Source organism: Carassius carassius, chromosome 46 (genome assembly GCF_963082965.1).
Source record: "Carassius carassius chromosome 46, fCarCar2.1, whole genome shotgun sequence".
In the NCBI taxonomy this organism is placed as follows: Eukaryota; Metazoa; Chordata; class Actinopteri; order Cypriniformes; family Cyprinidae; genus Carassius; species Carassius carassius.
The window spans coordinates 6,306,517-6,329,820 of record NC_081800.1 but is presented as its reverse complement, the minus strand read 5'-3'; the positions used below and the strand labels follow the sequence as shown (position 1 = coordinate 6,329,820).

The 23,304-nt window shown below is 36.2% G+C and overlaps 2 protein-coding genes and 1 long non-coding RNA gene across 4 annotated transcripts; all 3 read left to right on the top strand.

The window, feature by feature from the left end:
- The first annotated feature begins 5,977 nt into the window (after positions 1-5,977).
- Positions 5,978-12,744, top strand: LOC132129357 (cysteine and glycine-rich protein 1-like). The gene is made up of 6 exons (XM_059540920.1): positions 5,978-6,152; positions 8,811-8,920; positions 10,140-10,308; positions 10,908-11,037; positions 11,168-11,261; positions 12,101-12,744. The coding sequence occupies exons 2-6, from the start codon at positions 8,812-8,814 to the stop codon at positions 12,175-12,177; spliced, it is 579 nt and encodes a 192-aa protein (XP_059396903.1). The 5' UTR covers positions 5,978-6,152; position 8,811; the 3' UTR covers positions 12,178-12,744.
- Positions 12,745-16,379: 3,635 nt separating this feature from the next.
- LOC132129497 (pleckstrin homology-like domain family A member 3) lies at positions 16,380-19,091 on the top strand. 2 transcript variants are annotated; one of them, XR_009428527.1, is made up of 3 exons: positions 16,380-17,123; positions 17,874-17,927; positions 17,971-19,091. XR_009428527.1 is itself a non-coding variant. In XM_059541127.1 (2 exons), the coding sequence occupies exon 1, from the start codon at positions 16,727-16,729 to the stop codon at positions 17,108-17,110; it is 384 nt and encodes a 127-aa protein (XP_059397110.1). In that variant the 5' UTR covers positions 16,380-16,726; the 3' UTR covers positions 17,111-17,112; positions 17,865-17,927. The 2 variants fall into 2 exon arrangements, 1 of the variants encoding a protein (XP_059397110.1); XM_059541127.1 differs by lacking the exon at positions 17,971-19,091 and having other exon boundaries at positions 16,380-17,112; positions 17,865-17,927.
- Positions 19,092-20,125: 1,034 nt separating this feature from the next.
- On the top strand, positions 20,126-22,410 carry LOC132129509 (uncharacterized). The gene is made up of 3 exons (XR_009428534.1): positions 20,126-20,549; positions 21,996-22,083; positions 22,133-22,410. It is a non-coding gene; the product is annotated as an uncharacterized LOC132129509 (long non-coding RNA).
- The last annotated feature ends 894 nt before the right edge of the window (positions 22,411-23,304 follow it).

Sequence of the window (23,304 nt, the reverse complement as noted above, 5' to 3'; positions counted from 1 at the left end):
AAGCAAAGTTGGTATGAGATGATTATACGGTTCTTTGTTGAGAGCTTTTAATTGTTTGGGTATTCTTATGCAAATTACATGCAAAAAGGCGAGGATTGACTGAAGGAAATGAATTGGGATTTATGTCATAAGGGGATTTTACACAAACAGTGACTCATATTTGAAAGTGTAATTCAAATAAATTGAATGTTTCTGTCAAATATTTTTTTTTAACATAACCTTCCTTACGACGCAAATCTTGGACCATATGCCACATGATAATCTACATACAATAATCATCGATAGGAATGAAAAATGTAAAATATGTCATAATTTACTCACTCTCAAGTTGTTCCAAACCTGTAAGAATTTCTTTCTTCTGATGAACATGAACAAAAAAATATATAGATTTTGAAAAAGGTTGGTTACCAAACAGTTGCTGGTAGCCACTGACTTCCATAGTTTTATTTTATTTTATTTTACTTTATTTTATTTTGTCCTATTATGGAAATCAATTGAGACTAGAAACTGTGTGGTCTTTTGTTCTCAACAGAAGAAGAAAAAACTACTGTAGGTTTAAACACCATAAGGGCGAAGAAATGATGACAGAATCTTCATTTTTGGGTGAAATATCCCTTTAAGAATAATTTGAATGCACAGGATTAATACACTTGAGCTGCCAGGTTCATGGGGAAAGCAGGTCACAGCTGTGGTAATACACATCATGTCTTTGGTGTAAACTTGCAGACTAATAAATCTCTGCAACACACATACTGTCACCATTTAAGATAGTATTTAAGAGTTTAACTAACTGTGAGGTTTATTTTTTTTTTTTAGGGTTGTTAGATTCAGTTATTTGTTCAGAATGACAGAAACATTGCAAAAAACAAAGACTTTGTTGTGCAAACCTGCTGTGGCAGTACACAACCTCAAGGCAAGGGGGCGATAGAGTTTAGATAGATATAGTAGTATATGTACATTTAGTCATTTAGCAGATGCTTTTATCCAAAGGGACTTACAAATGAGGGCAATGGAAGCAATCAAAAACAACAAAAGAGCAATGTCATATAAGTGCTATAGCAAGTCTATATATATATAGACTTGCTATTTATTATATAATATAATATATATATTATATAATTTTATAATAAATGAAAAAAAATGGATAGAATACAAAAAGATTAGAATGGTAAGTTAGAATGTTTTTTTTTTGTTTGTTTGTTTTTTTAGAAATTAATTAGAATAGTGAGTGCTAAAGTTAGAGGGTCAAATAAAGATGGAAGAGATGGGTTTTAAGCCGACTCTTGAAGATGGCTATGGACTCAGCTCCTCAGATTGAGTTGGGGAGGTCATTCCACCAGGAGGGAACATTTCATTTAAAAGTCTGTAAAAGTGGCTTTGTGCTTCTTTGGGATGGCACAATCAAGCGACGTTCACTTGCAGAACGCAAGCTTCTAGAGGGCACATAAGTCTGAAGTAATACATTTAAGTAAAGGGGTGCAGAGCCAGTGGTGGTTTTGTAGGCAAATATCAATGCCTTGAATTTTATGCGAGCAGCTGTTTGAAGCCAGTGCAAATTGATAAACAGAGGTGTGTCGTGTATTCTTTTTGGCTCATTAAAAATTTATCTTGCTGCCGCGTTCCAGATTAATTGTGAAGGTTTGATAGAGCTGGCTGGAAGACCTGCCAAGAGGGCATTGCAATAGTCCAGCCTGGACAGAACAAGAGCTTGAACAAGGAGTTGTGCAGCATGATCCGATAGAAAGGGCTTGATCTTCTTGATGTTGAATAAAGCAAATCTGCAGGACCGGACAGTTTTAGCAATGTGGTCTGAAAAGGTTAGCTGATCATCAATCATAACTCCAAGGTTACTGGCTGTTTTTGAAGGAGTTATGGTTGATGTGCCCAACCTGATGGTGAAATTGTGATGAAACGATGGGTTTGCTGGAACCACTAGCAGTTCTGTCTTGGCAAGGTGAATTGAAGGTGATGGTCCTTCATCCAGTAAGAAATGTCTGTATGACAAGCTGAGATGTGAGCAGCTACCGTTGGATCATCAGGATGGAATGAAAGGTAGAGTTGAGTGTCATCAGTTGTTACGATCGGAGTCCAAATCAGAATCCAACAAGCAGGGGTCAAAACCAGAAATCAATCCAAACAAACAAACAATAGGGATAGGAACAGGAAAAGGAACTGGAACAGGAAACTCAGAAGACGAGGAAACTCGGAAGGCGAGGAAACTGGGTGACGGAATGAAAGGACTCCATGAAGACAAACTGAAAAAGACCGGTTAATATAGGCAGGCAATGACTATCAAGTGAAGACACCTGAGTGCAATTAACAGGAGTGCAATTACTGTGATGAAGGGACAAGGCTTTGTGGGAATTGTAGTGCCTACGGTGAGGTGCCTTTGGGGAAGTGAGACCACTAGTGGAGACTCAGGCAATACAGAGACCAGACAGCGTGACATCAGTATAGCAGTGGTATGAAAAGCCATGTTTCTGAATGACAGAACCTAATGATGTCATGTAGACAGAGAAGAGAAGTGGTCCAAGAACTGAGCCCTGAGGCACCTCAGTAGTTAGATTTTGCGACTTGGACACTTCACCTCTCCAAGATACTTTGAAGGACCTATCTGATAGGTAAGACTCAAAGCATTGAAGTGTGGTTCCTGAGATGCCTTTTGCCAGTAGAGTTGATAGGAGGATCTGGTGGTTAACCGTGTCAAAAGCAGCGGACAGATCAAGCAGGATAAGTACTGAAGATTTGGATTCCACTCTTGCCAGTCTTAGGGCTTCAACAACTGAGAGCAAGGCAGTCTCAGTTGAATGTCCACTTCTGATGCAAGATTGGTTGCTGTCAAGGAGGTTGTTCTGTGTGAGAAATGCAGAGACTTGGTTGAACACAGCTCGTTCAAGTGTTTTTGCAATGAAAGAAAGAAGGGAAATTGGTCTGTAGTTCTCTTAAAGAGATGGGTTGAGGGTGGGTTTCTTAAGACCTGTCTAAATGATGAAGGAAAAATACCAGTGTGGAGGGATATGTTAATGATGTGAGTGAGTGCAGGTACAACTGCAGGAGAAATAGTAGTAGTAGCCACCTACATGCTGACAGTTTAGTTTTCACTAGATTGCCATTCAGTGTTTCTCCTCCATGTGAATCTAAATACTTGTAATTGAACATTTGTAAAGATGAAGTTGTATTTAGTACAATTAGTATATTTAAAATATATTAGGCTACCTTTAAATGTACTATCGAAAAACATCTACAGTTGACATTTTAATAACATACAGAGGCATAACGCTAAACAGCTTCTTTGTCCCTTTCTCAAAATCATTCATTTGATGCCACACGATTGTGCCAGTGAGTCCTATATAAACATGTCTGAGCAGAATCAAGACTCTGTCTTTCCATCTACACAGTATTTTAATTGTAAAGGATAATTAATGTAATATATGCTATCTAATGTGACTTTTATTCAATCTCCAGCTCAGTCATCAGATTTTGTAAATGAATGAACTCGCTACAGCTATATAACCCATTTATATATCTCTAGTTCAAATACACCATGAGGAGAGAGCAAATGACCAGCATTAAACTCTGGGCCAGATGTGGAAGTTGGCTGTCATTTCTGAACTACAGTAGATATGACATGAAAACCTGTGGGTCAAATTTTGTATGTATGTTTTAGCCAACTGTGAATTATGGAAATGTTTTTGTGGTTAACATTTGGAAAAATGAATGTCTCTTGCTAAAATCGAGCAAATAATCAATATATTTACCAATAAGATCTTCATTTACTGGTACTAACACTGATTTGAACTCCACAATTAACAAAAATACCAATAAAATCAAGCTGCCGGATGTTTTTTAATATATGACTGTTCTGAAGTTCCTTTTTGTTGTGGCTAAGAACATTTCAATCAAATTAACTTTCAGTTATTTTCTGAAAATGTACTCCGCTTTCACTAGAGCTAATAGCTCCTTCAAAAGCAGCACTCACTACAGTAGATCATTCTAACACTGTAATTACCCAGCTACAGGAAGAGGTGCTTTGCAGTGCCTGATGGGATATTTAATTATCCTGAAGAGGAAGAGTAGTACATTGCCTACATATTAATGGTATTTCCAGACCCACCCAAGCAATATAAGATATGAAGGTCAGAGCCGCTTCGTTGGTTTTTAGCAGCTGGACTCCATCTGTTGATGTAAATGAACCATAAAATAACGGACTCTATATTGTCAGCAAGGTCTCTGAGCAAAAATCAAGTTCACTATTAAGCACAAACTATATATATATATATATATATATATATATATATATATATATATATATATATATATATATATATATATATATATATATATATATATATATATATATATATATATATATATATATATATATATACATATATAGTACATAGTACAGACCAAAAGTTTGGAAACATTATAAATAAATAAAGACAGCAGAGCAGTTTCCAACACTCATAATAAATCAGAATATTAGAATGATTTCTAAATGATCATGTGATAGACCGGATGTTACATGTGACACTGAAGGCTGGAGTAATGATGCCGAAAATTCAGCTTTGCATCACAGGAATAAATTATTATTTTAAAGTATATTCAAATAGAAAACTATTATTTTTATTTTCAGGAAGTTGTGGCCTAATGGTTAGAGAGTCGGACTGGCAATCGAAAGGTTGTGAGTTCGAGTCCCGGGCCGGCAGGAATTGTGGGTGGGGGGAGTGCATGTACAGTTCTCCCTCCACCTTCAATACCATGACTGAGGTGCCCTTGAGCAAGGCATTGAACCCCCAACTGCTCCCCGGGCGCCGCAGCATAAATGGCTGCCCACTGCTCCGGGTGTGTGTTCACAGTGTGTGTGTGTGTGTGTTCACTGCTCTGTGTGTGTGCACTTCAGATGGGTTAAATGCAGAGCACAAATTCTGAGTATGGGTCACTGTGCTTGGCTGAATGTCACTTCACTTTCACTTTTTCACTTCACTTAAGTTGTAATAATATTTCACATTATTACAGTACAGTTTCTGTATTTTTTATCAAATAAATGCAGGCTTGATGAGCAGAAGAAACTTCTTTCAAAAACATAAAAAATAGTAATGTTTCCAAACTTTTGGTCTGTACTGTATATATATGTATAATTGAACATTTTACTCACAATACCTCAAAAGTTTGGGGTCAGTAAGATTGTTTAATGTTCTTGAAATAAATCTCTTATGCTCAAGAAGGCTGCATTTATTTAATCAAAAATACAGTAAAAAAATAAAAAAAAGTAAACCAGTAATAACTATTATTAGAAATTAAAAGTACTATTTTCTGTTTTAATATGTTGTTGTATATATTTAATATATTGTAAACTAATTTATTCCTGTGATCAGAGTTGAATTTTCAGCATCATTACTCCAGTCTTCAGTGTCACATGATCCTTCAGAAATCATTCTCTGATTTGCTGCTCAAGAAACATTTATGATTATTATCAATGATAATAGCCGTTGTGTTTGTGTGATATGAATTTGAATTCTTTCTTTTAGGATTTGAATTTATTTCTTTGAAAAATATTACTGTCCCCAAACTTCTGAACTGTAGTAAATATTCTATTTTATTTTATATTTTAGTTTGTTTAGCTTATTTAGTATAATTTATTTAATTATGAAATAGCTTTGTTATGCTGTTTCCACTTAATTATTAAAGGAATAGTTCACCTTCAGGTGCTGGTTCCCATTGACTTCCATTGTATAAAAAAAAAAATTAAAACAACAATGTCAATTCTTGAGGTATGAAAGAGGAAACTCTGTAAACCTTGACTTATCACATAGTAGTGTATACTTGTTTGAACCTTCTTGATATCTTTTTAGATGTTTCTTGAGTGTCATTGTGAGGCAGGCCGTGTTCAGGATGTCTGTGAGTGTCAGAGAGCAAACAAACAGCAGGGTCATGAGGAAGCGCTGTTGCTTTAACAACTGACCACAGAACACAGTTTGACTCACTTCCCTCTCTGCCCCACCCCAGAGCTCCTGTGCTGAAGTTTGACACAGAGCCCTCCACCGTTACGTGTGTTAGGACAGGAGAATCTGCTCTCATTCCCACAGTCTGCTGGACTTTGACTGCTGATTTCTGTCCTTATCAACACCTGGTACAGAAGATTACTTCAGGTAAGAAACTCTTCCACGTCACACATCCCTTGCGTAATGGCTCTGGAAGCTTGTGTGCAACACATAAGTCTGAAACTGTTTCTGAGGTTTTGGAATTCTTTAAATTCTTTCCACCTCATCAACTTTTTGATTTTGTTTAACTTAATAAATTCTTTGCATTCATCAGGAAGCAACAAGTTCAGTTCTTCCCTTTCTCAGTTACGAACTACCATTAACTTTTCTGATCTAGAACCAGGAATGTGACTTGTCTAGTCTTGCTTTGTAGTGGAATAACTGAACTCATTCTGTCCAAAACTTATTCAGTCTATGCAACGTTTTGACCAAGATTTTCAACTGAGTGTCATTTATCACTATGTCTGAGGAAACAATAATCTGCCACAAAATGTCTTTCCTAAACAACATTACTTATATAACTCGATTTAGATTCTTAAATGTGTTACAAATAGTAGATCTTGGATGTCCAATCTTAGTCTTACTCTACAGTTAACAATAAATCCCATAAAGGTGATTTTTTTTATAGTGATATCACAGGTGAACTGAGTTCTCCGGAGAACCTTTAAAATAAAAATAAAAGCTTTAAAATAGTTTTAAAATGACATTTTAATGATTTAAAGACCATTTACACTATAAACTGTAAAAGTTCCATGGATGTTAAAGGAGCCATTGATGCCAATAAAGAGCCTTTATTTTTGTGTGTAGTTGAGTTTTTGTAAAATGTTGCTACAGTATTTTTTGGTTATTGTTAGCGGAGGAAAGTGTGTTTAGATTTTGTTTCCTGGCTTTGCTTAATTTTGCAAGTTTGAAGACATACAGTATAGTTTTACTTAGTCCACGTGGAAATGAGACTAATGCAGCATGGTGGATTTGTACCCATGAATAAAGCTCAAGAATTCTGACATCACGGGAAGTGTGAAGTAGATTGAATCAGAATCTGCTGAGACCACTTCCTTAAACAGTTTAGCAGTACTGTCTAACTTCCTTGAATCTGGCTGTCTACCTTTTCATGACCTTCTGTGGCAACATCAGAAAAGCATGTGCTTGCAATGGAAGAGAAATGGCCATAACAGAGCACAACTTGTGTAATAGTGCAGAACGTTATCAACATGCCGAGTTATGACATTTCCTCACAACCTTGACAACCCAGCATGCTTGGAGTCGGGGCCGGAATTAGTGTTTAGACTGGAGACAGCAGAACTATGCAGGAATGTCTCGATTACAACCACCCATCCCTTTTATGGACAAAACAATTGAGACCTTTACCAGCTATTACAGCCGATCAGACAGCAAGATTCACAGTCAAAAGGGTAGGTGTTAATTAAAATGTACAATCCAGAACCCATACTGAGTCAAAAAAACTTGATTTGGTTTTTTTTGTTTGTTTTGTATAGCCTGAATATAGCCCAACACCGCTTTGGATGAAAGTGTCTGCTAAATGAATAAATGTAATTGTATATCAGAAATCAGAGTGAACAAAATGAAGTGAGCAAATTCAGATGCTGATGTAGGCCTATGCTACAGGTCATAGAGCTGGAGCAGAATCATCTCATGTGTACTTTTATCTTATATGCATTTTCTTTTTGAAAATAATATTAATAATAATAAAACTCTACAATAAAACAAAAATATTATGCACACCTCTAGGCCAGCCTTGTGGTTTAATTGATCAAAAATATTTAATTGCTTTGTAATGCTTAATATAATCATTAGATATTATTAAAATACTGGAAACAAAGTTACACATATTAACAAGTGTTCATAATTTTATGAGGAAGTGGTTTCAGACAGCTTCAGTCTCAATGCATATCTGGATAAAACAAAAAAACAAAGCACCTGATCCTTGTTTTGTGTTTTTTGTTTTGTTTTATGTTATGTTATGTTATATGTTATGTTATGTTATGTTATGTTATGTTATGTTATGTTATGTTATGTTATATGTTATGTTATGTTATGTTATGTTTTAGTTATGTTATGTTATGTTATGTTTTTTGTTTTTTTTTGCAGTTGTGGGTTCTGAATTGTAACATTTTCATCATGCTTTTAAGGTCGGATTAAATTAATTCTGGTTGACTGGAGAACCATTGCAATGTTAGTCTAGTGAAGCGAGAGGCATATTTAGAAAAGAAAACATAAACTTGGCAAGCAGTGTTCAATTTGTTCTCTGGAATCACAATAAGTATGTGCTTTTGAAAGTCCAAATGCGCTTTTACATCAAAATCGCCGAGTTTCAGATTTTAGACGTGCATGTTTTAATAATCTCAATGCCTTTTTGGGCATTGCATTTCTCTTGTGGTATGTCATCACGTTTATGTAAAGTTCTTGTTTTTTTCTTTGCTAAGGACCAACTACAGTATAATTACATACAAATATAGTATTTACAAAACTTCAGGACTTCTCATTGACTTTAATTGTTTGTGACACTCTTATCCTACACCTGCTCCTACACTTAAACTTAACACACATTTTCTGGAATTGAATGAAATATTGTTTGTACCATTAAGATGCCCACCGAAAGTAGGTGATTCAGGTCAGGTTTGTGTGTGTGTGTTTGTTTGTGTTTGTGTGTGTGTGTGTGTGTGTGTGTGTGTGTGTGTGTGTGTGTGTGTGTGTGTGTGTGTGTGTGTGTGTGTGTGTGGGCGTGCGTGTGTGTGTGTGTTACAGGATGCCTCTTGGGGGTGGAAGCAAATGTGGCTGCTGCCAGAAAACAGTCTACTTTGCAGAAGAAGTGCAGTGTGAAGGGCGGAGCTTCCACAGATCCTGCTTCCTGTGCAGTAAGTCCTGTTCATTTTCCTGTGTCCAGTGCCATGACATTGGCCATGAGTCCACAGTACCAGTACTGTAGGTCAGTTTGTTTGACAAAGTTTACCAAGGGCAGAATAAGGATTAATATATAATTTGTTTGTTAATAATTATTCATCTTTTGTACAACTGCAGGCACAACACAAAATGTGTGCAAGAATGCTTTTAAAGCTGTATTGAAAGAGCAAGCTGTCAGATTTTGATAGTTTCATGGTTATTATAATATAATATTTATATATTACAAATTATAACGTTTGTTGCTTATGAAAAGGTATATACTTTTGGTTGTGAAAATAATCTTTTAAAATGGCATCTTGATACCAGTTCAATATTACTTATTTTTTTCTTTCATTTAATAATTAGGGCATCTGCTATTATTTAGGAGAAACTAATTCTAATTATGGATAATGTTATGAACTGGGTCACAGTCATAGTTTAGGTGGTAACATTTTTTCAACAGATGTCAGGATTGTTCTCTGGTGCTCTCTTCTGGTTGTTTCTATAATTCACTTAGGAAAAATAATATTACCCTGATTTTGGCCCTGAAAGGGCTCTGCATTCAAGACAAACTATCTGCAAAATCAAAAATCAGAGTCCCTATAATTATTCAATTAAACACAGAACCTTGCTGAGGTGTTCCTCTAGACAAACAAGACTTTATGCTCACAGACTGCACAAAACTAGCACATATAGCAAATTTTCAGGGAAAGAAATTGACCTATCTTTATCTAATATTAAACTATGAAAAAATACTTTCTCATTGAAATAATGTCTTTCAAACAACAATATATTATGATATCAGCAGCTGTGGCCTAATGGTTAGAGAGCCGGACTAGTTACCAGAAGGTTGCAGGTTCGAGTCTCGGTGCTGGCAGGAGTTGTAGGTGAGAGGGAGTGAATAAGCAGCGCTGTCTTCCACCCTCAATACTCATGACTGAAGTGCCCTTGTGCAAGTTGTGCGTGCTTGGATGGGTTAAATGCAGAGCACCAATTCTGAGTACTGGTTGCCATACTTGGCAAATGTCACGACTTTCATATCCTTTCAGATATCTAAATTGGCTTAAGCAACAGGTTTGCTTTGGTGACCAGGTTACTGTCATTATTATGTTTTTGAAACTTTGAAGCTGAAGGTCACTGCAGAAGACTTTCATCTATGAATTTTGTTATATTGACTCATCCTTGTCATTTCAGTGGTGTGCAGGAAATGTCTAGACAGCACTACTGTAGCCGTCCATGAGAGTGAGGTCTACTGCAAGGCCTGCTACGGCAAAAAGTATGGGCCCAAAGGCTACGGCTACGGCGCTGGCGCAGGAACTCTGAGCATGGATAAAGGAGAGTCACTGGGAATTAAACATGTGGAGTAAGAATACACTTCATTTGCATTTTGATTCTTAAATATTACTTCATATTTATTCTTTTGACATCTAGTCTCACAAAATTAGACTTCTGACTGTTGGCATAACGTCTACTTCATAGCCTGTTATGGCCAAGTAGGACATACTTACTGTAGGTGGAAAGGGACCATTTGAGCAACATATAAAGTAATCAACTATAGTTTATCATGTTTTACACATTTATAGCACAATCTCCAAGCTGTTCTTTTACATGATATGAACACGAATGGTGACTGTCTGTAAAAATTTCACTCTATTCCTCACACAAAGCTATCATATGACTGCAGAAAATTTGGAATATAGCTCACAAGATGCCTTTTTGGAGCTTGACAGCTCTTGTTCTCCTTTCACTTTCATTGAATGGAAAAGAGCAGAATGAACATTCTTCAAAACTACTTCTTTTGTGTTCCACAGGAGAAAGGCAGTTGTGGAAAATGTTTAAGATATCGCAGAATATAATATTTTGAAGAACTATTCCTTTAAAGATTTGGTGGCATGAATCTCGCAGATGTGGCCAGTCTGGTGACTGTTCAGCATCTGACTCTTGTGTGTCTCCTGTTTGCAGGCCTCAGGAACACCGGCCAACCAATAACCCCAACGCATCCAAGTTTGCTCAAAAGTTTGGTGGCTCTGATAAATGTCCTCGGTGTAGCAAGGCCGTCTACGCAGCTGAAAAAGTCATAGGGGCAGGAAATGTAAGCCAAAAGCAGAAACGACAGGAGGAAATGCTGTCGTGACGCACCAAAATGAACTAAGCCACTATTTATGATTCTGCATGCTCTGGACATGGTCTTCATTGAGTGAATGTGGTCTTCTTCTCTGCAGGCATGGCACAAGGCTTGTTTCCGATGTGCAAATTGCGGCAAGGGGCTGGAATCTACAACTTTAGCTGACAAGGATGGTGAAATCTACTGCAAAGGCAGAGTATCCAATGTTATCCTGTCTCTTTTTAGTCATTCATGCCATGCAACCACCTAGAAAACACCCAGAACCACATAATGAACTAAAAACTCTCAGAACAGCAGCTTGGGCTGGGTTGACTACAGTATATTGATTAACTGATTTGAATCAATTTTCATTTTCATGAACCAATAACAATTCCTAAATCCCAAGATCGATTTTTGAGTCAGTGTTGTGTATGTTTGTGCTTATGCGTTTAACAAAACCTCACTGAACATCATTTGCACTGTGACTCCCATTTAATATTCACAATAAGTTACTCAGTAATTACAAAGTCTGTGCTTTAAAATTCTGTCATTTTCATCACATATAGTTACATCTTTTAATGGTTTTAATGGTTATAATTGGTATTGTTGTATTGGTTTTAATGGAAACTGAATTTGTCTCTGTTGTTCTCTACTTGTAATTTGTCGCCTTCTATTGGTAGCATGTTAGAACCACTAAATCCTAAAGTAATATGACCAAAAACACACTACTGGACAGGATTACTAGGTCTGTGTAACAAAACCAGCCCAAAGGTCAATCAAAAATAGCCCCCAAAAAGCCCAACAACCCTATCCAACTATCAAAACAGCATATTCCCCTCCCATGCATAAAATACATATTTGACAGTCAATGTTATGCGTTATATTCAATTTCTCTTTGAAAATAAGCAACAAATCAGCAAATCAGAAACACCCTGGATACCACTTAACATCACCGTAGCGAGATTTGCAACAACACCAGTCGCATTTTCTTCATAATTTGTAAAAAGCATTGTCATGGTGCCATATTTACTTCATTTTGTGCTCTACACAGGTTGCTATGCCAAAAACTTTGGACCAAAGGGCTTTGGATACGGTCAAGGTGCTGGAGCGCTGTCACACACTCAATAGATCAGCGTGACACCAATCGTAAGCATGCTCATGTATATGTGCATGAACGAGTGCATGTTACTGTCTTCAAAACGGAAACCAGTGTAAGTCAAGAAGGAAACCAGAGTCCAGATGATTCTGTCTAAATCTCAAACCAGACACATTCCACATTTCAACACGTTCCACATCATGTCATTGTCTTAAACCCATAAACATCTCTTCTTAACACTTGAAAGAATGTCAAGTATGTAAACAAAACACAGGATTAGTCTTAATCTGCTCAGAGAGGATGATCACTTGAGTTTGGTCAGATTAAGTGGAACCTGATCTGTGCTGTCTGTATTCTTCTGCTTAGATGTACTGTCTGTTCTCTAATGGATCTGCATGAGTTTACTAGTTTGCCACATGATTGTTTGAGCTTCACTCACAGTAATCTTCAGCTCTGTTCAAAGCTTGAATAAGTCAAAAGTACTCCCTGGCTTAAGATGAGTTAAATTTATTTCACTATCATTGGAAAAATATCCCACATATGCATTCTGCACGTACTTTAAGAAGATGTTATGGAAGTAAATGTAAAAAAAAAAAGCACAGTTTTGGTGTCTTTTTTATTTGTGTCCATTAAACTGAATAGCTGGTGAATGTAAATGTTTGTAAGATTTATTTTATGTGAAATGAATGTGCCTTGCAAGTAAGCAGAGCTAGTTTCAATGTATATTTCTAGTAGAGGGAATATGGTATAACACACTGAAAAAACAAAACAAATGAACAGATTTTCACTTGGTTTTTTAACTTTTTTTTTCATTGTATGATGTACACTACCATTAAAAAGTTTGGGGTCTGTACGCTTTTTAAAATATTTTTAAAGAAGCCTCTTCTGCTCACCAAGGCTGCATTTGTTTGATTAAAAATACACTAAAAACTTTAATACTGTGTAATATTTTTACAAATTAAAATAATTGTTTTCTATGTGAATAGTTATTGAATTTTCAGCATCATTACTCCAGTCTTCAGTGTCACATGATCCTTTGGAAATCATTCTAATATGCTAAGAAATATTTATTTTTATCAGTGTTTAAAATAGTTGTGCTGTTTTTATTTTGTGGAAATTGTGCTACTTTTTCCAGTAGTCTTTAATAAATAGAAATGTACATTTCAAAAGTTTTTTTTTTTTTGTAACATTATAAATGTCTTTAGATCAACTGAATGCATCTTCGCAGATGTATTCATTTCTTATTAAAAATATCTTCCTGACCTCAAACTTTTGAACCATAGTGTATATTGAATCACATATCTAAATGACATATAACCTATTGTTTCATATACAGTACATCATTTATACTTACCATTTATCAGACAGTTTTTTATTTACATTTTCTGTATTAACTTGACCAAACAATCAACTGGTCATATGAATTATTCATATAAACTCTCATTGTCTACGCATCAATGTTCTCTGCATTTGTTGCATGTGAATGGTTATCTGTAAAGTGAATAGCACGTAAGCACATTCCGTTCGCATGATCTCAATGACATGTGCTAAGTTCATAACCTAATCATTTTACAATTTTAGAAATGTCCTATGAGTCACTCTTTTATTGAGTTACATTGTGACTGAAAGCTGAACTATCTGACACTTACAGTCAGGTCACTTCCTCCTGGGAAGCAACCAATAATCCTTTAAAAAGTCGCAAACATTTCACTGGTTAAGAACATCGAGCTCTGCTGACTGTGAACAGTCTGTGAATCATCACCCTCACTACTGCTGTATTTCTAGATATAATGCACATTTTAATAGTTATACTTATTAAATTTGTCAGCCAAAAGGGAGTTTTACGTTATTTTAGGATGTTTTGAACATTTATTGCATTATTTTAGTGTCGTGTGTGTTGTGAAGGTTACACTCAGCTCTGTGTATATTCAAGCACTGTTCCTGGATATGCCAGTTTCAATGAACATCAAGTGGCCTGTTCTGCCACATGTATTATTTTTTCAGTATATTCGTTTTTATTACATTCAGGATCTGTATATATATTAAAGTTCCCTAAAAAAAAAAAAAAAAAATTATATATATATTTACTGAAATTGTACTCACCCTGAAGCCATCCATTCTATTTCTTCATGGCAACAGATTTGGAGAAATGTAGCATTGCGTCACTTTGTCACCAGTGGATGCTCTGCAGTGAATGGGTGCCGTCAGAATGAGAGTCCAAACAGCTGATAAAAACATCACAAAAAACAGCTGTGTGTTTGTAGTAAACAAGTACGTCATTAAAGTGTTTTACCTTTGAACCATTAAAACTCTCATTCTGACGGCACCCATTCACTGCAGAGGTGAGCAAGTGATGTGATTTCCTCCAAATCTTTTCCCATGAAGAAACAAACTCATCTACATCTTGGATGACCTGAGGATGAGTACATTTTCAGCAAATTTTCATTTTTGGGTGAACTATTCCAAACAGATTTAAGTATTTAAAAAAAAGGAAAAAAGTGCTTCTGATACAGTTACACCCCACTGCAGCACACCGGCTTGGTTAAACTTTTCACCTGAAACAGAAAAGTTAAATTAATGACTGGAATATGATTAATCTGTCAAACATTACAAACTAAATCCACAGTGTTGTGTGGGTGTAACGCTGTTCATGTTACAAGCTGTCTGCATAATGGTTGTTGAACTCAGGGAAGGAAAAGAGCCGCTGCCAAATCTAGCAATCTAGCATCTAGCAAAATCTTACTGTAGCCGTGCATTCTATTTGTAGCAAATGTGGATGATCTTTAATAACACAAGGTACATCTTTGTGTTTTCCAGTGATTATGTCAGACATTGGTTCCAATAAGAGCAGATGACCTAAATGTTTTTATTTAATGTGGCATGTGTGAAACAACACAGTATGGACCCTTCCAATTAGGTTTCACATGCTACGAAGTAAAGATTGTCCTCTAGTGGACAGAATGCAAAAATAAAACAATGTCTCAACAATGAATAAGAGCAACTATTTCCCACGACCAACAGTGACTTTCGAAGATGTTCATCATTCCATTTTAGTTGTAAGACAGCACTATCGGATGAGTTTCGCTTCCTGCTCTGAAGAGACACGACTTTAAGAGCTTTCAGTCCACCAGTGTTTTGAACTGAGTAACAAGACTCTTCAGGGGTTTTTTCAGTAAATTCATGATTTGGTCATATTTGGTCAGTGGATTTGGAAGTGGATTTACTTTACATAGTGGAAACTAAAGTTATAACGAACATTGTAATGTTCCAGGCAGATGTCAAAACAGTAGACCAGACGTTTTTAAAATGAGCAGTTCATTCATAAATGTTCACACTGTTGAAATACAAGAGGAAGGAGAGCAGCGCTGAAAAGGTGCAGAGCTACATAAGGTCTCTATCTACTTGAGCATAGGCCATATGTTTAAATTATTTGGTAAGGGACTTTTTGTGTAAGTGAAGTATCACATGGTACAGAGCAGGAAAACTAAAATACTAAACAACAGTAACAGCAAAAAAAAAAAAACACCAAAACAAACAAGCCACAAATATCATACTGGTGAAAAATAAAATATCAATGTAAATATCAATGGGGCAAATGTAAGACTGTGTCAAATCAAAGATTTGGTGAGGGGTTTTATTTATTTATTTATTATTATTATTATTATTTTGTAGTGCACTGAAAGTTAAAGGGAGTTTTTGGCCTCAGTTATTAAACAGAAAAAGGCTTGAACAAGAGTAAACTTTGAACAAGAATAACTATTCACCCTCACCTACTACTTTTTACTTTTTTCCTACAATTTTCTATGGGATATTCTTCTGTCAGAACCCATATTTTTTAAATGTTTTGAAACTATAGTAGAGCTTTAGGATTTTTTTTTATTTTTATCTTTTTAAAGATAAGATTATTTTCCTTGTCCTACAGAGACTATCATAACTTGTATAATCAAAATAGAAGATCTAGTTTTAATTTTGTGTTGTATCGGGGTCTTATAAAAAAATTATAATAAATAAAAAATCATATTAGGATCCTTTGGTTCTAAATTAACAGGAATTCTGAAAAAAAAATGACTGAGGGATTAATAAGAGCAGTCAGACGTTAAGTATCCCGTCAAAGAGATTCAACAGAATAAAAGAAAGGCCCTTCACCCAAAAAGCCGTCTGAGGTGAAGATGTCATGACATGAACTAACGTCCAGCAGTAATCCCCATGACGTCACGAGCGGGTGGGGAGCGCCTTCAGAAACACGAGAAGAGTCGCTTTCAAGAGGAGCAAGCACCAACATGCCCAGATTACGGGACTTCAAGTAGACTGTAACAGTGTTTAAAACAGGAAACTGATCTTAACCACAGAGGAGTCTGGCGCGGCAATGCAGCGAATCAAGACTCTTCAGGGGAATTATTTCCAGCAGAAACCTTTAAACTTGAGCGAATGGAGATAAATGAGGTCGTTGTGTACTGTATGTAGCGGGCGCACGGCGGTTACGCGCGTTTGCGTGCAATGTTCGGTCGTTAACGCTGCGCGGATAAAGCAGTGAACGCTTCGCCGATTCTCGTTTTTGTTTCACTCCGACCTTTATTCAGAATGAACCAGTGTAAAGTCATGAAGGACGGCTATCTGGAGAAGAGGAGTAATGGAGTTCTGCAGCTGTGGAAGAAGAAGCGTTGCGTCCTGACGGAGGACGGGCTCCGGCTGTACGACTGTAAAGGAGAGAGCGGTAAAGAGATGCACTTCGAGCAGATGACCACGCTGGACTGCGTGGAGTATAAACGGGGTCTGGTGTACTTCACCATCGTGATGGACGGCGGGAAGGAGATTGACTTCAGGTGCCAGCAGGAGGGAACGGCGTGGAACGCGGAGATCGCGCTCGCGCTCGTGCGCTTCAAAAACCGCGTCGCCGTTCAGACCGGCAGGAACAGACATCTGTCACATCTGGGCAGCTGCGGCGAAGGAGACGTCGAGCTCTGAGGGTAAAGACGACGTTTATGCTTCCTAGCATGGAGAAGCGTTCTGAGGAATCAGTTCTCCTGAATAACATCTGCTATTGATTTACTGGATTGAGCTCTGAAAGACCGCTCTGTCCGGTCTGACACACCGAAAATCAGGACTAAATATTCCTTTAGAGTTTTGAGAGGCTTGTGTATGAAATATCTGCCAGAGTCAAAAAATAAATACATAAATCAATACATAAATAAAAACCCTTCCCAGTTGGAATTTCGATGATAATTTGGAGTCAATTCTAATAGATCATATTGGGAATTTGCTTAAAATTCAATTCCAAATGTTCCCAAATTCCCTAAACAAAGGTGGGATATTTTAAAGCGCATTGCTCTCAATAGGAGAATTATATCTATATAGGAAATATACTGTACACATATGAAACATCATTAATCAATTCAAAAGGGTTCCCAAACACACTTTATTAATAAATAGTTATAAAATCCTGTTGGAAAATTCTTATTTGATCCCATTAGAATCCTTTACAATTGGTTACAGATTTTATTTGAAAATCCAACAGACATTTTAAACACATTCTTTAAGGATTTTTATTTATAAAGGCATTCATGCTGAATGAAACGTGGAAATCAGATCAGATATCACATTTTATTTGCTAATAACAGTAAAAATGTATAAAAATGTAAAAAATAATAGAAAAAATGATTTGACTGGATGAACCTCACAAGTCTTTAAACTAATTCAGTATGCCTGTTGTATCCCCCAGATTTCTCAGCCCAGATGCAGGACCGGATCCAAAAGAGAAGAACCCATAGACAAGAAAGTGAAGGCAGGAGCTCAATGTTAAGAAAACACCTGATAAAAAAACGCAGAGTACTTTAAAACTCATTTATTTCTTTTCTTCTGTGCTTCCTCCATTTATCAAAGTGACACCTCTTGGCGTGCTCACAGACGCAGTGAATGGATTTGTACATGTGGGTGTCACGCCATGGATGTTTTGTGCACTGGCGTTTTTCCATGGCACTTTTATTGCAGAAGTCATCGGCAACAGAGACCCAGTGGATTGCTCTTCACTAAATCAATGCTAATTACACTCCTCACAACGCCAGAGTGGATTTTGGCATGGACTTTATACTTTTAAGAGACATATTTACCTCGTGCTAAATGGAGGACTCCCGTTCAGTATTATAAGTAAAAGCATGACGCTGCTGTAGGAGACATTAACCATAGATGAAGTATGATTTACAGCTGCAATGTTTAACATTTCATAAGTATTTGAAAAGCAAATCTGGATTCATTCACTTGTAAAGGTTTTTAAACCACACAGAAAGCACGGCAGGCTGCTGTTCCTTGGAATGAATCCCGGCTAAACAGAAAACTTGATGGATGTGTTTTAATTAGTTTTTCTCTGGGCAATGCTGTTATTACTACAATTGTCTCCATATTCTGCCTGCATAACTAGAGCGGCTGCCAAAGTTTGAAATTAATCATCTGCATTGTGATGGGTAAAAAAGATTATAGAGGAAATGTGTTCTGCACATGTCTCATTATGCCATTAGGTAAGCATTGTCCAAATAAAAATGATTTTTGAAAGACATATCGGTGAGAATCTCTCTTAATTAGTTTGTCGAGGCCCGAGGCGGCAGCAGGATTTTGAATGCTAATTAGAAGCAGTGTTTTAGCTCTCAGTCGCTTTCTCAACTCTCAACCTCAAGTGTCTCTGCAGCACATGCCCGGACAATGGCCTCGCTGACTAATAATGTCCCGCCTTGCCTGCTTTCCCCAGCTGTCAGTTTAACAGTGAGACCATCAAAGAAGTTGTCAAACAGGGCTTTGTTTTTCATCTGGATGAATGTGTTTTGCTGTTGTGCATAGTAATCTGTGGAAGTGCATGCATTAACAAACTAAGGCGTGAAAGGAAGTGTAGTATTAATCTGAAACATGCCACAACCGGTTTGGTATCATAATAAATGCCTAAATTAAATGACAGAAATTGTGAAAAATCCGTTCAAAGTCAGTGAGAATCTGATGAAATCTTCACATATGCTTCTGATAAGTCCCAAACTAATAATAACTTGCTATGCGTATAACTATGGTAAATGCAAACAATTAGGCAAATCCTTAAATACACATAAAGGTTATATTAGCTCACTGTGTTTTGTCTGAAGCACAGATTTCATTGATAAATGGAGTGAATTGATAAAATGAAGTAGATAATACCCATTAGTCACTGCACATCAGTTCCAGAACAATATAAGGGTCCGGCACCGTTTCATATTAAACATGGCACCAGACATTTATCAACGAATTTAGAGGTTTTGTGGACGACAAAAAAAAAGAAAATCCACAAAAAATAGGAAGTATTATCTGTTTTCAACATTGATAATAAATGCTCTTTGCCAATCAGCATATTAAAATGATTTCTGAAGGATCATGTGACACTAAAAATATTTTACAAATATGTTCAAAATCAAATACAAAAGAGGATTTAACTTGTAATACGCTTCCACAATATTACAGTTTTAACTGTATTTTTATCATAAAATGCAGCCTAGGTGAGCCATGTCTGTATATATATATATATATATATATATATAATATCAGATCTGATAAGGGCTAAAGATGAAACTATTTAATTTTTCAACAGGATCTGTATTTTATGGGTTTAAATAAACTATAATGAACAAAAAAAAAATTTGAAAGTGAATTGAATAACATGATTTTTTAGGCCCCAAAATAAACTTAAAATAAAAGAAGTATAATGAACTAAGTAAAGGGTATTTGGAGCATCTCCATCATGTTTTATAATACCCAAAAATCAAACATAGTTCACCCCCACACATATTAAAATGTCCGTCAAAAAATGTAGGCTTGCTGTTGATCGCAATATTAGAACTAAAAAAATACAAACACTAAGACAAACACACACTCATGGGCATCACTCACTGTAACTGTATTTACATTACTCTGCGTTTCATGATGTTGCAATCAGTTCCAAATCAACAAAAGCACTGGAGTGAACTTCTAATGTCCCCCGATGAGTGCGTAGGCAGCACTGAAGACTGTGTAGGCACTGATCGTTTGTCATATTCCACGCTCTCCAGTGTAGCTCTGGTCTCATCTCCAGGCCATTCGGTGCCCTGGGCTGTGCCTTTCAATAATAGACAGATTGTGTGTGGAAAGCCCCAGAGCCAGAGCTACTGAGGACGCTCTGTTAAAAAAAGTCACAGTCTTGAGATGACTCAGCAGTCTGGCAGCTTCCTTAAAGCCTGCTGGACCTCACCACATGTACGCAATGGCCTTGCTGTGTTGTGTACAGCAGTTTAAGAATAGAGTCCTCTTTGATTGTATGTATAAAGAGTTGAACTGTAATTAGAGTAAAATACAGGCTTCTAATTGTTCTGTAGAGGTCGCTAAACTTTAATTTGCTCCGTCGCAAGTCCTTCAGACAGTGCCGGCCTGAGCCTCTTGGGGGCCCTAAGCAGAATTTGATTTGGGGGCCCCCCTCCCACCACGCGGAGTCACCTGTGCTTCAAGACTATTGACACAAATGTCACGCTATAATGTTACATTATAAATGAATACAGTGAGGTTATGTATTAATACAAAATAAATAAATAAAAATCAATACTTAAATAACATACTTTACTCTTAAACTTCTGAATACAAACTGTCACAAAACATGAAATAAATAATTTGCAAATGTGCATTAAATGTGCAATCTTTTAAATGAAACCAAAATAGACAAATATTAATATAATAAAAAATATAATGTTACAAAAAATAGCCACTGATGACATAAGGACAGCAGGATGGCAAACAGTGTCATCTATAGCAAAAATGTAACAGCAGCAATTACATGGCGTTTGGCTCCCTGTGCAGGCATTTGTAATAACATGTACATAAATTGTTTATTATGTATGTGCCTACATTAAGTATTTTAACAGTGTTATTATTAACCAATCATTATTGCCTCATAGTTTTTTAATATAATGCATTTTAAGTCATTTTAAAGGCTATTGATGGCTTAGGTCTGTTTTTATAGCAACAACGACAACAAAAAAATATTAATACTTCTTTGTAAATTATTATTTGAAGTAACAAAAACATGGTTAATTTGCAGTTGCCATGGCTAAAAGAACTATGATTTGTAGTGTTATTGATAAAACCATGGGTAATTTTCGTGAGGGAACCTGAAAAAAAAGAAAAAAAACTTCCTTTAACAGGAATGTGTCTGAAAGTGATAAACGGGCCTCGTTTTTACCTGAATGATTTATAATTTATTTTAATATATATTAAAAATGTATAAGGTGTGCATTGTAGCTGACACCTGAATGAACACATTACAATACATCCTTTTTGTGACATGGCTTATCATTTATTACAGTGACGCGCACTTGCGCGCCGGCGCGAATTGTCAATGCACGCGAGATGTTTATGCACAATTGCGCATGACTCAAACGCTAGCAGACACAGCAGCAGTTGTCGGTAAATAAGAATTTTCTTGTCTTGAATTATTCATTTATTCGTTCATTATTCATTCATTCATTCATTTATATCACTTGTTTAAGTTATTTAATTGTAAAAAAAAAAAAAAAAAAAAATTGGGGGGCCCCCTGGCTTAGTTCGTATGCCTCGGGCCGGTGTTCTGACAAATAATGCTACCTATCAGATTATGCTACCAACACTGTATTTATCATACTGTAAGGGTAGGTTTAGGGTTGGGGTAGGTGTACATGTTAATAAAGCCTCACACCTTATTAATATCATGCATGAAGCAAAATCTGATAGGTAACACTTTTCGCTATCGAATTATGCTACCATTGGTTTTAATGGGAGGTAGCATTTTTCGACAAGGCAGCACAAATCGACAGAACACCGGCCCTGCCTTCAGAAGTAGATAAGAGCTACACATGTGTGTTTAGTTATTTACTCTAAATATATTATGTCACAACAGAGTTTTCTGATTGTTCAGAGTGAATCAGGTTGCCTCATTTGATTCATGTTGAATGCCACACACATACAGACATACAGTCTCTCCCAGTTACGTAATGCTTCAGTCTGCACCTGGACATGTTGTGACATCTTTTCCCAAAGGTGCAAAGGTGTCTCTGCGGCTTCAATGGGGTTAGAGGCGTCCCGCTCATAAACACACTCACGGGTCATGAGAGCAATGACCTGCAGTAAAACACGTCAACTGTGCTCAACAGCTGAGCTCTGATGATAAACACTGCAGGAAGACTGCTCATATATGCACATCCATCCACAACGAATTAGTTTGAACTGGTAGATAATACGTTTGGTTGAGTCAGAAAACAACATTTTAAAACAAAATTAAAACATACAATAAAAATAACTAAAAACTAAATTAAATTAATTAATAATAATCCAACTATCTTTAGATTAAAAATTCAATTAAAAATTCAATTAAAAATGGTAAAAAAAGAATATATATATTCTCACGATATATATATATATATATATATATATATATATATATATATATATATATATATATGGTGACCACATGTTAACGCTGATTAATTTATTTAAGTAATTTATTGATGGATTTAAAAAATGGGTTCGAAGTAATAGTTCACTCAAAAAAATCAATCAATTACTCATCCTCATGTTTTGCTAAATCAGTATGACTTTCTTTATCAGTGGAACAAGAAGATCATTTGAGAAAAGTCTTTGTGATTTTTTCATACACTTTCAGAAAAAGTGGTACCTTTTCAAAGCTACTAATATTTAGGTACTAATATGTACCCTTAAGGTATAATATGTGAGCTACAGTATATATGCTTCGTTTAGAGGCAAAAAAAGGCTGTAAAGATGCACATTTAGAAAAAAGTACCGCCTCTTATTCCTTTTTTTCTTTTATTTTGAGAGAGTTCATTTAAAGACTTTACCAGCATTGCTCAAATGATCTTCTTTTGAGTTTCACAGAAGAAAGTAAGGAGCAGATATCTTCATGTTAATGTGCTATTTGTTTCTTCTCTTGACTGTGGTTGTCGTGTCTGTCTTCAGACCCATTCCAGAAGGTTGTGTGTGTCATTGACAGAGGCATGTGTGGAGCAGAGGGACCATGTGTGTAAACGCTGTTAAAGTAGCAAACAAGTGTGAGCCTGATGATTTTAACATGACCCTTTAACCTGCTGCTCATGTGTTAATAAAACAGAAAACAACTTTCCTGAAACAACTTG

Bases quoted from the DNA above. Each gene is read 5' to 3' on its own strand.
- LOC132129357 (XM_059540920.1), top strand. From the start codon at position 8,812: ATGCCTCTTGGGGGTGGAAGCAAATGTGGCTGCTGCCAGAAAACAGTC. The intron at 10,309-10,907 runs GTAAGAATACAC...TCCTGTTTGCAG, and splicing joins CTGGGAATTAAACATGTGGA to GCCTCAGGAACACCGGCCAA. The intron at 11,262-12,100 runs GCAGAGTATCCA...TGCTCTACACAG, and splicing joins TGGTGAAATCTACTGCAAAG to GTTGCTATGCCAAAAACTTT.
- LOC132129497 (XM_059541127.1), top strand. From the start codon at position 16,727: ATGAACCAGTGTAAAGTCATGAAGGACGGCTATCTGGAGAAGAGGAGT.